Raw genomic sequence first — 18,259 nt, 5'->3', positions numbered from 1 at the left:
AGCTAAGTAACTACACCAGATAGTATGGTAACTACAGATGATAAACGTTCTATGACAGAAAAGTTAATGTGCATATATAAGCTGAACCTTGGTAATAACCTTGGTAATAAAACCAACTTTTTCCCGGTTAAAAAATCCTAATTATAACTCTCTATGTTAACCCTTTAAACACAGCAGCATTCTTCATATCACATACATCTATACACTGTATTTATGCAAACAGACAAAACATACCCTTGTACACAAACATTTTCACACACACACACAGACACACAAATAGGCATAACTGTAAAAGCAACAAGCAGATACATAAATTTGGGAAATGCGTGATGTTGGACAATACCACAAGTTGTCATTGAAGCATACTCACCATTTGCAGAAGATCAGAAGAAACCATCTGCATGCAGCACATTGCTGTTGCCAAAGCACAGACAATGGTGGAGATGATATTGAGAGCGCACACACTGAACAACAGGTCCTGCGGAAAGACAGGCAGCAGAATGTCATCTCCTATCTCAGGGACACAAACGACAGCAAATATTTTTAGCAGATTTGATAATAAACATTGTCAGTCATTATTAATTAAATATGATCTTAATTAGCTGTGTGGAATTCATTCAATCTGTAATACTTTCTCTTAAACCAATCAGCAAAGGAACAATTATAAAAACAAACATCTTCCCTTCCCCCCGACTTATCAGCAATTCAATTGCTATTAGACATTTCCTCTCATATATTAAAATTTCAAATTCTCCCCTTCCCTAGCAAAACACAAATTGCTGCTTTCACAATACAGACTCCAAGCCATAGCTATCACTAGAAAGACACTACGAAAAAGACTTTTCATACAAAAAATATATATAGCAATTTCATTTCATACAAAAAAAATATATAGCAATTTCATTACTTTCAATATTTGAAATCTACAAATTAGGATATTATTTGTCTTAAAAAAATTCAATCAAAAATCTAGTGTGAAATTGAGAACTGCATCCTGTATTAGATATTCTATGCATCTGAAACAGATTCAAAAGAAACATGTTTTTAGGTATGGCAGAAAAGCAGGGACTGCATCTGGGCATTTTAACGTGTGCTGATGAAGTAAGTGCACACTGCCAAGTTTTGTTTTTGTTTTAATGCATTTAAAGTAGCAGCAGTAAGTACTTCTGTTTACAAAGTAGAATAAAACAAAAGGAACCCTTGAATTAAAACTGAAGTATTTTTATAGTAAAGGTAGAATTTAAAAAAATTATCCATTTCTTGCAATCACCAGATTTTTTATTTACTTTCCCTACAGCTAGAGAAAGGGAAAAGTGATTTAGCATAGTGGCACCATTTCAAAACTACTACAGTCCTTCCACAGCAATTACATAGCTGTTGTACTTGCAACAATTACATTGATTAAGTCTAGTCACACTTCTTGAATGCTGAATGGCCAGTAAACACATTTGGGTAAAAGTATTTCACAGAGAATAGATTAAAAAAATCAGAATTGTTAATATAACACGAGAAAAAACACTCACTGGTTAAAGACCACAGTGTAGGATCTAAGTTTAAAAGCGTATGGCATTTTAGTCGCTTCCAGTTCATAAAATAACTTCCATTCTATGAAATCAATGCATTGCCCCCTTTTTTTCCACCAATACTGAAGAAAGGGTACGAAAAAAAGGTGCAGATTTACTGCACACGCAAGTGAGCTTTGTTTGAAAATGGAAATGCCTGCCACGGGAAGCAGACAAACAGTTAATGGGTCAACTTCTAGTCATTTAATAGGCTACACTTGCTGCTGGTCTTGCTGCTCTACTCAGTAGTTTTCTGAATTCTTGGCCAGCAACTCAGCCAGGGGAATAACGGATTAACAGCATCCACAGCAGAAAGACTGGAAAGGCCAATCTCTTCCTGACATACATAAGGTGCTACAAAGGGCTCATTCAAATACAAGGCCGTATAGACACATTTAAAGCATTCAACTGGAGGTAAACAGGCAAGCAAATCTGCAGAGATGCAATTAGTAAACAGGATCACAAGAGACCACAATTTTGGATGTTCAGCTTTCCATACGTAAACCTAGGTGAAGAACACAGAGACAGACACAAGGTCTAGGGGAGAAATAAGACAATTTCTCAGCAGTAAGGTACCTGATGCTAACAGAACAAAGAATTCTATCGGAAGTCTGGAAAATCCAATAAAATCCAATATTAATAATATTTTCCTTTCAGGAAGAACAAAGCTCTTTGCTCAAGAATTTTGCACCTCCTTCACTTCAAAGCTTTTTGGAATGAAACTCCGAATGTGAAGAAGAACTTACACAGAGATAAGGCAGCAATGAGAGAAGTTTTCTTGTCATGTCCAAAAATTTACTGGTGACTTCATTTTTAAAGTATTTATTTCACTTATTCATTCTGCATAGACCAGACCAAAAAGAAATTGTTAATCACATAACTGATTCCAGATTCCTGCACGCATAAACGGAAGTAGGATGTGACCAGGTGCACGCAACAATTTCTCATGACATCCCTGTAGTTTCACAAGCGTAACCACCGTCATGTAGATATTGTGGCCGTACATAAATGTTTAGTGGCTTCAAATATTTCTAGCCATACGTATTAATGGTAAAGAGATACAAATCGTATTGATGGGATGGAAAAAAAAAATCTTGTCCTTGAAAATCCAGGCTTGTGACTCTGAACCAGTAATAATTATAAAAAAGGAAAAATAATTTTGAAAATATTTGAAAAATTCCCCTCACAGCTGTATTCCACAGTCCATTTAGAACCAAATGATTTAGCTAAACCCGATATAACTTGATACCACTTTGATGAATAATAAATCAACATCAAAGTTGTAAACTAGGACTTGAAGGGTCCTTAAGACCTTCACACCACTCCTATGTCTCAGCACAGACTTAACTATGCCTCTGTCACTCATGACAGATGTTTCTCTACTTTGTTCCTACTGATCCCAAAACTTCACTACACAGTCTATTTCCATGTTTAATTATCTTTACCATCAGAAAGTTTTCTGTATGTCCATTCCACAGTTGAAAACCTTTGCTCTGCTTCTGCAGATTTTGAGAACAGGCTACTCACTTACACCAGTCTTTTACACATTTAAACTCTAATATCACGTTTTCTCTAAGTCTTTCCTTGTTTATTGGAAGACATATCTTTCAGTCCTTCACTGAGATCAATTTTCCAGGCATCTAATCATTTTCATTACTTTCATTTGGCTAATGTCAAGTTGGTCCACTTTTGTCCTGAAACACAGAATCCTAAACTGGCCACAATTGAGGCGTCGCCAATGCTGATTATAGCGTAAGGGTTGCTCCTTGCGCTTTACAAGCTCTACACCTGCCTACAACTCCTGCTGTGATGACTGAATTTTCTTGCAACAGCACCTGACTGATGTATCTTTTGTCCACCACACAGTGTACCTTGCTGCTTCAGGCAGTATATACCAAACATGCTAATACTAGGGTAGAGATTAGTCTAGGTAAACTGGCATTAGAAAATTCTTTCTCTAGAAAAGTAATGGATGGCTAAATGTTTTTATGTCCTTTAAACTAGAAAATAGTTGCATATTGCTGGTTGGTAAAAGCTCTACTGACATATCAAGCAGCAACTATAAAACGGTAGGAATCAGTAACGCTGTATTCATATTCATTTACAAAGAACAAGGCATAAACCCAACCTATTTCTTATTGCATGGACAGTGGGAGGAAAAAAATTAATTTTTTTCTGTCTGAACTCCTTTCTTCTGCACTCTATAACATGGAGTAAAGCCAAGTGATATTTTCCATTTTCAGTTTGGTTATTTTCTCCTTCTCTAAGAGTAATTGCAGAAAAAGCCTCCAGTCAGTGTCAAACCAATTGCTTTAATTTTTATTCATATCTAACTGCTGTGAAACAACAGCTAAAGTAAGTTGGCTTACCAAGTATCCTGAGCTGCAGTAGTATCCAAGACTGAATACACATACGACGATCATAACTTTTCTGTTGTGGTTTGAGTTTTTTGCTTTTTTGCCACACGTAGCTTAAGTCAGTTTGCTATTCAGTGTAACATTTATTAATCAAGTCAAGGATTACCGCCCACAATAACAATGGCTCCCTTACCACAAACTCCTTTTCCAGGCCTAGCATACAACAGTTAGAGCATTGTTCTCACTGCAGTCTTGATGACAAAGATATGACTGGAATGTGTTTCCAATGCAGTAATACAAAATCTTCATGTATTTCATAAAGATCAAAAAAGAGCAGACATCAGGCAAAAAAGTAACAATATAGCAAAGATAAAGCTAAACAAATTCTGAGATGATGTATGTTTGAATTTTCATCAGTGAAGGTAATAACTGAGCAATGATTGTCCTATCTTTGCCATCACCCGATATTTCTTAAATCAAGACCACCTCCTTATTTTTTTTCAAAAGTCTGTTTTAACACAAACAGGAATTAACTCATGGAAATCATGTGATATGTTGTAAGACTAAAGAATCACAGTAGTCTTTTCTAACTTTATATGATCTGAATCTACGCAGCGAGTCTGGTGTCCATTGCAACTGGAACTGATAAAAAGGCATACTGTTTTTCCAAAAAGACTGAAAGTCATTGAAATTAGAGGGTGGTCTATCAGTCCATATGGTATTCAAAGCAAGTAGACAACTGACTTCAAAAGGAGCATGTGACACGTTTGGCAGCTTGGACGGCTACCACTCAGGTTTGTATTATGCATTTACTGCAAGGAGACAGACAAATCCAGGCAATCAGCAAACTTTGCAAAAATTCAAGAAACGCAAATTATGAAACTACTTTAAAATGTAAAACAGGGAAAATGGAAATATTTATGCACAATATAATCACACTGATATGTACTAAAAGGTTACCAGAAAAAATTATCTTTTCATTCTAGTCTTTCCAGAGTTATTTGTACAGCTTACAGTAACAGCAGCCAGTGACACCAGTACTCTTCAGCTGATGATTCCAAAACTAAGGTTTAATATAGAGAAATATATTTTACTGTATGTCTATTTTAACCAAAGGTATGTAACCAGTGAAATCAAGTGTCACTAGGCTTTAACGACTTCAAGAAAAGAAAATAAAGATTAAATAGCAGGCTGCAACTTTATTTAACTATCAAATATATACAGATGTAAACAGTGATTCAATGTGTAGACTCATGACCTTAGCCGTACTTTCTCTGCTAGGAGAAATTATTAACACAAGTCTAGTTAGAGACAATGACATAAGTTAAGAACTACATTCTGCCAGGGTCCTTAAGTAACCAGTCAAATTCTGAAAACAGCGTTTACTGATTAAAACATAGCAATATAATCAGTCCTGAATCTTGCGGTTATGAAAAACACATAAAGAAAATACCACGGATACTTAAAAACCGATACTTGATGAAAAGGGGAAAAAAAAATTACATGAGCACCCTGGGCCCCAGAACAAAAGCTAGGCGTGCCTGCAGAGAATGAGCCGATTTCGGGCCTAGCGACGGGGCTCGATATTGATATATCAATATTGATATCGAGCCCCGTCGCCAGGTCTGGAATTGGACAGGCATCGATGCCACTCGCTACTGAGAGCGCTCGATGTCGATCCCCTTCGATGGCTACCACAAGCAAAATCGGCCCCAGCGCAAAAGCCACGGATGCCTGTCGAGAGCGAGCGGTATCGAGGGCTACCGGCTGGGATCGATCTCGACAGTTAGTGATAGCTATCAGCCTCTTTCACTGCTTTCAACTTTTCCTTTTTATATTTTGCGAATTTACCCCATTCTTGATTGGATTTTCCTTCTCACTGAAACCTCCCATACTTTCTGTCCTTCCTCTTCCACCATAATCCCATCCACATATAGGAGCTTTTAAATTCTTGGAGTAAGAATGCGGTTATATCCTGGAGAGTTCAAAACTCACTCTCAACAGAAACAGTGGTCATCTGATACATCTGTGGTCCTATAAAGCAACCCAGCTGGAGATTTTCAGACTGAATGCAGAGTATAAGATGAAAAGATCAGTGTAATTCTTCAGCTGTACAAAGACCCCAAAGCAACCAACCCTCTTAATCTACCAAAATGTTGAAAGCTGTATTAGATGAACTAGATGAAAATGTGGCTGTGGGGTACAGGAATTGTTATTTAACCTTTTGCTGAATATTCATCCCATAGCAACATTTCTTAGACAGATAACATTATTGAACAGCACTTTTTTCAGACATATGAAGCCCCAAGAGCGCCTTTTATCAAATGATTCTGCCAAGCCCAAATTTTAAGAACAGTACATATTATCAGATATAGCCCTCTTCTCACACAAATCAACAACCTTATGAGCAGAGACTGCCCAAGAAATGGAAGCATGATTTTGCGTGGGTTAAACATGTGTTGACTGGCTTTTTCTGTTGTCTTATTAGTAGGTTTCTTATAACATATTTTATAAACCAAGCAAATAGGCATTAAATGTATTTTTCATTTCATTTAGAATTTTGTTAAAAAACAAAGTTGGAACTTTCAGTCACATCTAGTATATAGTAATATATCATAGAACTATTTTTGTTTCGGGAGGTTGAACAGAAGAGCTGTTCTTTGTCTCCTCCCTTTCATCTACAGGCATAAAGTCTAATTAAGCAAAATACTTAACTTTGGGCTTATGTTTACTTGTTAGACAGGAAGAAAGCCTTATGAACTGTTTTTAGTAGTCTACAGAAAATCTGAACCTTTATTTTAAGCTCATGGTAAGAAAGAGTTCACCCTCTGTCAAACTTAATCCATCTCAGTATAGTTTTCCTCATGCCACAACTACAGAACCTCCATACCTCCCTAAGCAGCTCAGCTACAAGAAAAAGGTAATGCCTACAAATATCAAAATCAGTCAAAAGTTATGTTTCCTAGCTGCTCTTGGGTATACAAAGCAGGCATTGTTGGCTATGCAAACAGAATACATATAACTAAAAGTACTCAACTGTGTCTTTTGTTTTTTGAAAGTTTCTAGAATTACGGAAACATGGCCTGGCAGAGATCCCACGCTGAGCAGTCTGTGCTGCAGTTCCTTAACATAGTTTTTGTGGATGGTATACAGGTGAGAAAACTGTAACAGATGGTAAAATTAGGCCACTATTTAGAAAGGTTAAATGATTCAGAGACGGGGCTCTGTAAGATGTAATTTAAAAATCCTGAAGTTCTATCTGGAAGCCTTAAGTATCTAAAGCAGACAGAAGTCATGGTGCGCATTGCTGTGCTCTGTCAAGCACTGCCAACAGTTAAGACAAATCCAAACACACAGTAACAATCTCTCTCCAGCAAAACGACAGCTTAATATTTTGCAGTACCATTCATTTAAAACCTTTAATCATGGCCCTGTAAAGAGATCCCAACACCTTTTTTGGACATTCCACTTGCTGCTTGATCATTCAAAACATCTGTACTTCTCTTGATGCACTCGCTTTTAGACTTTGGTTGATGAACGTAAACTGCCTAAGCTATAATCTTTGAAAGTGTAATTTGCAGACTACTTTACTGGCCATATTTCTCTACCAAGTCACAAAAAAAAAACCTATGATGCTATCTCATTAGCATCCAGGAAACTCAAAGTTTATAGAAAATATACTGGAATGCAGCCATTAACTACTTTTTCTTTTATGCTCTACCTATCATCTTCAGTACATTTTCTTGCATCTCTTAAAGAGGGCAATAATGAACTATCAGACACCCAAAACGGGCACCAAGCCAATTCTCCAAGAAGGTTGCAAACTTCCTCTTGTCCAGGCCTGACACGAAATTCAGAGATTAGGACAAACTTGTGTATGCACTAACACCAAAAACAAACACCAGCTAGTGAAATCTTTGGTGCGTCCATGTCTTCTGTTTGCTAGCATCTCCAGAGCATACAACTCTTCTGTTATGTCAGTCCAACATATAGGCCATGTTATTTTACTTTCACTAATGAAGGAAAAGGAATAGCCTGGTTTTCACATTCATGCCTTCAAAGTGTGAGCTAAAAAAGGCATCAGCAGTTGCTCACACCCATGATTCTTTAAATATTAGGTGCCTGTTTCCAGATACCTTTGAGCATTTAGGTTGCTATTCACAGAAGCAATTTCAGTTTATGGAGGAAATTTACAGCTAGATTTGCAACCAGAAATTGTTTTGCAACAATAACAAGGAGTTAACATAATCTGGAAAGGAAATGGCTGATCTTTCTGAAACTGTATTCAAGAATCCCAGAAGAAACTCAAAAGAAAACAAAACCCACACCAACAACAAAGGAAAATGAGCACTACCTTACTACCACTTATATTAAAGTATTGACACTGAAATTTCTCAACCAGTGTTACTGAACTCCTAAGAAGCAGAAGATTCCTCTTAAAAATATCTCTACCAAAAAAATGAAATGAGGAAGGAACTGATTCAAATATTGCTGCACAGCATTTTAGTTGAGTTGATATCTATGGGGTGATCCAACTACTTCAACTTGAGGCTCAAACCACCTCTAAATTAGAAAGATTGAATGCAAAAGCATTCTTAACCAAGGAGGACCCAGAAAATGCAGCTGTTTTCTTTCTGATTTTCTTATCTCCACGCGAAGGATTCTGAGGTGGATCCTTGCTAACATGGAACCAGTCAACCAATCTCTCATTCAGGGCAAACAAACAGGGACTCAGGGATTGAAGACAATACTGCAACCTGAAGTCAGTAGAAAGCAACTGTTAATGGACTGCAGTCAGACTAGAGAGAGACCTTTCCCTTCCCTCTCCTCCACCCCACCCCCTAAAAAACCTTATCATCTGAATTTGGACTGATATGAAAAAGTCATCTGTATGATTTACCTTTAGAATTCTAAGTATAATAGAATGTCACATAACTGAATTCCTGCTATTTACTTTCCAAGAGCAAAACATACTCAATTTCATACATTTAACAATTTAGTAAAAAGTGATATGCCTTGAATAGTCCTTAGTGAGTGCCTGAATAACTATTTCTCAGATTCAAATTATTAGCACAGACACAAGATTACAAAAAGAAACCAACATGTATCAATAAAAAATTATGCGCTTATTCATAACTCTAGCACTATATTAAATACCCTCCTTCTTCTTATTAGAAGTTAACTTCATTAGAAATTACAACCAACAATAAAACTATTCCGTTATCTGGGAAGTTTCTGTAAGGGGTGTGTTTTGATAAAAATAAATGATAAAGAGCATTATTTAATCATTTTATTCTAAGAAATAAAGATGAAATGCAGACTGACATACAGTAGAAAGAGACAACATAGCAAAAGAACAATTAGTTTGCACTGAATACTACTAAGTTATCAGAACATACACCCAATGTCTATCAACAAACTGAAGAGGAAATAATTTTCTTATTTTAAAAGTAGAATTTCTTTGCACTATTGAACAGATTCAGATTGTAAAAGTCATGAATAATATTATCTAAATGTTATATTTTGGTATTTCCTTTCTATATTTTAGCTCCTACCAATTGAAGAATCAACTACAAGTCATTTCAAAAAGAGAACAAAGCTACCAGGTAACAAAGGTAAATATTTAAGTAATGGATTAGAAAAATACTTAAAGCACTTTAAAACTATTTACATGCAACACCACTGATATTTACCTACCTCTGGTAGGATGTCAAACATTAAACAGTGCACAAAATCCCAGTGGAAATAAAAAGTCAATTAAAGATACCAGAGCAAATCCTCATAATCATCTGAAGTACTAACTACAGGAAACCGGATGCCCTCCTGTTTGTAATCTTTCTTCCATATGGTCCATTACATGTAAATAAATTTACATCAGAAGATAAAGAGCTGAGATAATTCTTTCAAAAACTGCATCAAAAAGTGATCTCTTTCAGAGACCTGCCCTGGACTTGCTGACTTGTATCAGTTGCACTGTAAGATACGCAGGGCTCTCCCGATGGAACCATCAGCTGTGAAACTCCAGGGTAACTGGCTAGCATCTGCCTATGAACACAAGCATCTGCCAGCCAGAGCAGTACGGCGCAGATCCTCCAATAGTGGAGTAGTGAGCAGATGACTTACAGATTCAATTTTAATTTTATTTCATGGATTTGTGTTATATATCACAGAATTCTGTTTTGTTTTGTTTCATAAAAGATTTTTACTTATGAATTTCAAAAATTTCTTTTAAATTTGTAACAGGTAAGAATGCAACATTGGTCTGATTCAACAAGGTGAACCAGGCAGAGCTGGCGTTCATCAGAGCTTCGAACAACGGCAGAACTAGACACAGCGCTCAAGGAGCAGCAGACCCAGGTGACATTTGCATACCTTACTGCACCAGCGCTAGTGGAGACATCTGAGCGTCAATTCACTTGCTAAACTTAGTCACTATGCCACAGGGAAGTCTGAAGGGCCATTCTGTTACCACATGACTGAATAAAAGTACTCATGACTACTCCAGAATACAAGTTTCTGCTTAAAAGGAATCCTTCACTACTTACACTTGTTGACATACCCTTTTCAGGGACAGCTCTTCCACAATGTTACGGCCTTCAGAAATTATATGCATCACCAGCACCATGTTTTACTTTTTCTCCTCCCTGCTCCAGTTTTCTGTCTCCCACAAAACCACACATATTATGCATATCGATACACACACTTCTTCCAGATTAACCATGTTTGACAGCACGAGCTAGGGTTCATAATCTGGTTTGCTAAGGTACTGCTCTCGCAGAAGGAGGTTTGGTTATAGCATGCTGGTGCAGCTGTAGCAGCTCCAGGCAGTGCTAGGGAAGGAGTAAAAAGGAACAGCCCCTCTCTGACAAGCTCCCCTCCAGAAAGGAGCTCGAGTCTGACAAAGCATAGAGAGTTTCTAAATAAAATTCCTCTCCCACAGAAAGCATATAGGTATCTTGCTTATTTCATAGGCTTCTGGATACAACCCTGCTTCTCACCAAAACCCACCATGAAAAGTGGGTACTGCCATCCCCGTCCCTTCCCCAGTTGTGCTCTCAAAGAGCCAAGGGGTCCTCAGAGTACTCTTACATCACTGAGCTCAGACAACATAAAAAGCAGTCATGAAACTTCAGTGCCTTAGCTTGCTCTTGATAAGTGGAGTCTTCCTCTTCAGTTCAGCCACTTTCAGGCACATTCAACCTTTGAAACTCTATTTCCACATGTTTACATTTATCCCATACCCCTGTACCTCACCAGCTTGCAAGTAGCTGCTTAAAGGAGTAAAAGTCAGGGATTTTTTTGATTTATGAGAGAGTGAAGGTCAGGGAAGAGTCACTGGCAAAAGTGGTTGTCTCTCAATTTTAATTCATAATAATCTCTCGGAAGGAAGATTATCAATAATTAACATAAATTACAAAAAATAAAACTAAACCATACTACACTCTGTAGTGCTATAAGTCAGCCATGTCTTTTTTGCTGCAGCGTCCTAGGAAGATACAACCTACGTTTTCAAGTGTACTACTTTTCAGAAAAGTGACTGTATAAATATGCAAGTTCTCTAAATCTGAGACTATACCTAAAAGCCTATGAGACACTTAAGAATAGGAGCTATATTACAAAAGCTAAACATTTTTTTAACCTCAACTTTAATTCAAATATTTTTGTATATGTTATATTCCAAAAATACCATTTTATGATTTATGTTACTGAGAACATTGCGTGAAAAAGAGTACGCAGTAACACACTGAAAAACAATTTGTCCTAAAAGCTCATTCTGCTTGTTTTCTATCAAACTGCTGGGTAGTAGAGCAGTCAGATGGTACTAAACTGGAATAGGGAAAAAAATGGTGATTGATTTATCATTCTGATAACTCAGCTGGAAAAACAATGATTTAACAAAGTAATTTAGAACAGCGGTTAGCCCATGCAATCATCTGACAGAAAGCAAACAAAATCTCTGGCATGACAATCCAAAACAAAAAATGGCAATGGCATGAGCCCCATGTTACAGTGAGGGGAGAGGTGCCAGAGCGGGGTCCTGTATGACCAAAGAACACTCACAGCACCCTTCTGAAGTTTTGCCCCTCAAATCTAATTTTTAACCTCCCATCATAGCAAATACACTGCAAAACTGCAATGCTTCCAATTTGCTCTAATTTTGTATCATGTCCATAGAGTTCCTTCATCTTAGAAAGTTATAACTGAATGTCTCCCTGCTAACTACTGCTTGCCTTCAAGAAACAGCTGTAGGAAAGTCATACGAGTCAATCACAGCTACAGTCAGGCTATAATACATGCAGGAACACACGTATTCAACATTAACAGCAAAAATTCAGTATAATTTTAGGCTGGGAAGGGAAATACTACTTGAGTGAAAGCAGCCCACATCAGAAATTGTGCAGTAAGGTCAGTTCCTGAAAAGCATATTCCTTCCACATATCCAATATGTTCAAACTCACAGCTATAAAAATGCAGTAAGACACACCTGCCTCATGAATGGGAGTGTTCCACCTTGTTCATACACACTTCATTCATCAAATGCATAGTGCCCCAAGTCATGAAGCGGAAAGTGTGCATGAATATCAAACCAGGGAATTGAACATTTAAAACACAAACATGCCACACAAACGAATCACAACCACTATAAAATACTTATTCTTTCTGTCAAACATTATATGGAAAGCTATCCAACTGCGCTGCTTGCACAGAATTGAAAAATTGTATTTAAATGTACCCAAGATCACTTTGTTTCAGAAGAAAAAAAAGTACAGATTAATGCTTTTTGTCCTTGATTATTTCTGTGTTTCTTTACAACATTTAAAATAATTTTAGCTTTGGTGAAATGAGTTATTTATGTTTATATTACCAAAACGTAAGTTAGAGAAAATAAACTCATTATTTCTTAATAGTTCTAACCTGTACGATACTATTGAATTGCCATCTTTTCATTGAACTCTACAAAACACTCCCATTTTGATTGCTCAGCAGATTGGCTTCTTGTGGAAATAAAAGATTCAGAGTCTTGGAGGATCTTGAGTTCCTTGACCTTTTGACAGTTCAGTCAACACACAACCAAAGGAGTAAAATAAGCTTGCCAACATGTAAAAAAACCACTGTGTGATCAGTAGCCCTGAACACACAGATCTAAACATCTACACTGATCAATGGCTAAAACCAGTCTCACTTTTGCAATTCTGTGAAGACGGTTTATTTTCTCCTTGATTGGCTTCAATTACTGTGCTTCATTGCTTATGCTATAACCTGAAAAGAGATAATGAGCAGTAAAGCTTTTTCACCCATGAAATGACTCTCTGTGTACCCCTTCTATTCATAAACTCAAGGACAACAATCTTTTTAGCTCAAATTATAATTTCAGTTGTTCTGACTGGATATGCCTGAGAAACAGTAGGCAAACTAGCTGTCGTAAGACTAGTAAGACAGCCTTCACACAAAGAATCAGTTCTGAACCATATGGGTTTCACATGTACTTTAAACTGTAAATGGAGAAATAGTTCATGCTTCATCAAATAGATTTACAGTATGGAAGTGCAATATAGTATACTATTTAACATGAGTCTAAAATATTATTTAATTAGTATTTATTTAATGAAACAATGCACAACTAGTTCTGAAGGGAAGTATGCTCAAAAAGGTATTCATTGCTTGAATGTAAGTTTGCACACCTTTCAATAACTCCGATTTCTGTGTTAAACTTAGTATTGGTGATATATTAGGGAGAGATTCTTCAAAGACTAATTTCCATAAAATAACTGAACAAATATGCAATATATAGATTTCAGTCATTCAAAGAGGCAGTTTTTCAACTGTGATAGAAGTTCATAACAGTATTCACTCTTTGTGTAACCTAGGAATAAAAACATTCATGAGAAAGAAAAAGTATGAGCAGAATGGTAATGTGTCTGTTCTATAACTATTGTTTAAGACTTCTGAAAACTTCTAGCTCAACTATTCAGTCTACAAAGCCCACACTGAATTGCTCTATTTTTGATAGGATCTATTATGGTAAATAAACTTTGAGCACAGAAAATATTTTCAGTTACCTGTTAAGGAAAATGAAACAACTCCAGCATTTAAAGTACCTTATCTTCAAGGAAGTTACTTGTTCCTCACTGAGGTATATCCAGTTTTAAATGGATTAAAAAGTCCTTTCAGTCATTTTGCTTCAGTTCAGCAAATTAAATATTTTGTATTTGGTCATACAGGGAATCAAAGAAGAGTGAAAGAAAAGCAGCCTGTTCTCATGACTTTAAAGAACATGCTAGGGATCATCCTTCTCTGTTTTGCAAGTGAAAGCATGTTGTTCTGACTAGAAAAAAATTAAACACATGGTTAGGCCCGGCCATCAAGGAACTATCTAACAATAAAGTTGAGAAGAAAGGAAAGAAAACTGCACAAACCCTTACTTCCATAAAGCTCTAATAATGATGACTCACTTACAAACTAACGCATAGGATCACTAATGTAAAAAAAAGCTGTACTATTTTTATTGTACCTTATAGCAGCACTAAAACAAATATTTATGCTGTAAATAGAGAAGGGAAAACAGCTTTCCCCCTAGTCTTTATAGTCACAGAACCATTTTACAGATACACTTAAGCAAAATAAGAAGCAATTATTTAAATATTAAAGTCATAAATTGGCATATATGACTGCAGGTATTCTGTGCTGTGTAAGTTGTTAAAGTAATTAAAAATACCATACCAAATCATTACTAAACCAAAGCAGCATAACATTACATGCAAATGTAAGGCAGTAAAAACCCATTAGAGAACAATTCAATCTTGCCAAAACCTATCTTCATCCTCTCAAAACACAAGGTCAAAAATATAAGCATGTATGGCTTTGTTGCATGCATGGCTTTAACAAATTCAAGACATTCTGAGTTAAGAAAGAAAAAATAATTTCCAAAGTCAAAGGCTGTCAGGAAAAGTCAGTCTTAATACTGAAAGCTTGCTTTAGTTTCAGCTTGTTCTAATCTCAAATTTGAAATTATATGGTTATTCTTTGGTGAAACGATCTTTAACATCCCATCTCAACTAACATGTTACAAGGAAAATTCAGTTCCTTAAAATTACACCCACAAACCAACAGGCATTCAGGGCAGAGTAATATGTCAGCATTTTATGCTTATGCATAGATAATGTTGCATAACAAAAAAAGGTATTTCATTTGTACCTGTGTCACCTTGAAATAGACTTAGGATGTTGCCCCAGCCATAATAAGCAATGCAATCCAGAGATGATAAGGTTTTATAACTAGATGTGTGTAATATACACACACACATATATATGCATATATTTCATATACACATATACATACATATATGCATATGTATGTATACACACATATATATGCACATATGTATGCATGTGTGAATGAAAAAGACTTACCCTCCTGCACTTTTCCTGGTTTTACCTGAGGAAAAGCCAACTTGCACAACAAGATGACTGAGTGACAGCCAGAAAAGTAAAATACTTAAGTTACTGATAACACCTCAGCTAAATCCACTAGTTTTGTGTAATACACTGTTTTTAAATGTTTGTCTATTTATGAACCCCTACAAACATTTCCACTGGCACTCCAGCTCTTTGTAATTAATTTAAGCCTACTAACAACAAGGTCGTGCTCCTGTCCTGTTTTGCAGATCCCTCAGTAATCTACAAACCTTGGGGCATCTCTGGCCATAAACTTCTACTTCATGCATTAGGATTACTCATCTCTTGTTTAGACTGAAGTTAAGAGCAAAATAAGCCTGACTTCAATCTTTCACAGAAATCAGAAAAAATATTCAATTGCTAAGGGCAAGATAGGATAAATTTCCAACGTCAAGTGTCATCTGCACACAAAACAGACCCACGCCAACTTGCTATCTCGTTATCTCCATGTCTACAAACATGAAAATGCCACGTTTTGATAGGAAGCATGTAATTTTTTTCAGAAGCATTTCTACAGTTGAATCATGCTAATATTTTTATGTTATGATCACCCACTGTGATAGTACTATTGCATGTAGAAACCATCCACTGAGTATTTTGTGTGAGCCTCCCCATGAACACGAGGTTCTGATAGCAACACTTAAAAATTGAATAAGATAGGGAGGAACTTTCTAAATGTCCAACAGTGTCTCTTCTAGTATTATAATCTCTACCTCAACCAGCCCTGGAGATCTCTTAAATAGAAGCAGAAGTCTCCAATTTATACAAGTATCTACGTGACCCAAGATTTTTGCCACTCTGAGCCCTGGGCCTAACGTTCTTACATAAAATGTTATTCTATCTGATGGAATAACGTGGGTAAGCTGGTAGTTAAAAAGACAGGAGAAAGCAAGTGGCAAAAATAAAAGGTAGAGAAAAAGAATGTAATACATGAAGTTGCATGGAAGAATGATGGAGGGAGAAGCAGAAAAATGCAGAGGAAAGACATTGAGAGGAGAAAACAACACAATTTAGATGTCAGCAATGCAATGACATTTATTTTTCTTCATAAAAGATCCACAGGTTTCGACAATTCATTTACCTCAAGTGACTGTTTTTCACATATTTAAATAAATATTATTATTATTAAATATTATTTAAATAAGACCTCTTTTATACTGTATCCAAGAGGTTTCATATGTTAGGCTCTTTCAAATTTTAAAATATCAAGTTCTGTAAGGTTCAATTAATTGTAAGATAAAGCATTCCCTATAACATAAAGTAAAACGTATTTTCCCGTAGCATCATGTTTCAGCTCAGATTCTTCTTTCACAGTTTTTACAATATTGAGAAAAATGTTCTCCATCCATAAGATGAAAGTATGCATATGTAAGATTTAAGCATCAAGGGACAAGGGATTTCTAATATTTCTTCTCATAAAAGATATTTTTTCAAATATAATTAAATATTAAAAGAAATATCCTGACACAAATTTCCTTGTATCACAATATCCTCTACTGCCTTGTAAAACCCTTAGGCTGTCCTCAAATTATATCTTTGGTTATAAACACAAAACCTCCTTAAAACAGAGTTCACCTGAATCCATCACCATCCATGCTCATGAAACTGTAGCAGTCACTAGTCAAGAGTGAACAGTAAGGTACACACATTAACGTCCCGTACATGTTTATTTGAAGTACTGACGTTGATTTACGTGTTTATATGACACATGGAGTTCAGCATACAAAGTGGCTAAACACAGAGTCTGGCTTCACAGCAGCTGAATTCAAACTAAGAGTGGATTTTGCTGCTGAAAGGCAGGACACACAGCTAAAGAAAAACACAGATTAACTTTTAGTCAGATTAGTGAATTGATCCACACTACTGGTGTCATCACAAGCAAGAGGTGGGAATACACAGGTGGAACTACACAGCACAGTCAAACTTAAAGTTAAGATTTGGGAAGAGCTGACAACAGCTCGCTATTGTTGGAAAGCGAGATCTCCCCGCCTTGGTGCCCCCCACTCTTTCCCAACAGTTGCTCTGGTGCTCATCAGTTAGTGAGTTCAATTTACTACAACAGTAGAAAGGAATTCGTATCACAGGATTCATTTCCCAACAATTCAGTGAGCTGAGGGGTCAGGTGGGCCCCAGAGCTGGCACAGGGGAAGCAGCAGCTGAAGTGAGCAGCTATGAGCAAGAAATGGGATACGGGAATCAGAGTTGGCTTTTGGCAAGAGCAAGCTGTTAGGCAGAAAATTAAGGAAAAATAACAAGTGAATAGTAAATAGTTTTCTGCCAAGTTACCGATTTAAATTGGCTCAACATGCAGCTGGAGGAATGCCAGAGCTGGTTCAAAGGAAGAGCAGGCACAATGGAGGAGAAAGGGAAGAAGCAATGGGCAAGCAGGTGCCCCTTCTGGCATCTTGGTGATAGTATTTCATTGCATTCTCACTAGCAGGTGAAGACTTGGAATTTCAATAATCCCAAAGACGGATCTATGTGACAGAAGAAAGTGTAAATCTCAGTGCCGTTCCTCTTCAGTAAAAGCACTGCGTGGATGCTGTGGGGTTTTGGATCAGATCAGTTTATGGAACTGATTCATTCTGTGACCACACGAACGCTAAATCCAACACGAGAGACTCAGTGGGAGGAAACAGCCAGAGACAGAACTGCTGCTTTTGGTGGCAGCTCTCCAGAACAGATTAAATTTATGCTAGTGAAACTACACCCTAAATCTACCACATCTGTGGTCATCATACCGTTTCTGTACATCTGCGGTCATCATACCGTTTCTGTACATCTGCATCTTAACAGACCTTTTTAACTTTTTATTAATTTTGTAAATAGATACTACTTGCTTTTACCTTGATTTGGCTTGAAGTGAATCCTATCAAAGTAACTT

At 36.7% G+C, this 18,259-nt stretch overlaps 1 protein-coding gene across 4 annotated transcripts in view; it reads right to left on the bottom strand.

Moving 5' to 3' along the window:
* Positions 1–18,259, bottom strand: part of ENTREP2 (endosomal transmembrane epsin interactor 2) — a 196,945-nt gene that overhangs the window by 31,043 nt on the left and 147,643 nt on the right. For all 4 annotated transcript variants that reach the window (XM_064517487.1, XM_064517488.1, XM_064517489.1 and 1 more), the window contains one exon: positions 371–478. In XM_064517487.1, coding sequence (XP_064373557.1) covers positions 371–478 — 108 coding nt within the window. The remainder of the gene's footprint in view (positions 1–370; positions 479–18,259) is intronic.

This window comes from Dromaius novaehollandiae, chromosome 10 (genome assembly GCF_036370855.1).
Source record: "Dromaius novaehollandiae isolate bDroNov1 chromosome 10, bDroNov1.hap1, whole genome shotgun sequence".
Lineage (NCBI taxonomy): Eukaryota > Metazoa > Chordata > Aves > Casuariiformes > Dromaiidae > Dromaius > Dromaius novaehollandiae.
This window is presented reverse-complemented; position numbering and strand designations above follow the sequence as displayed.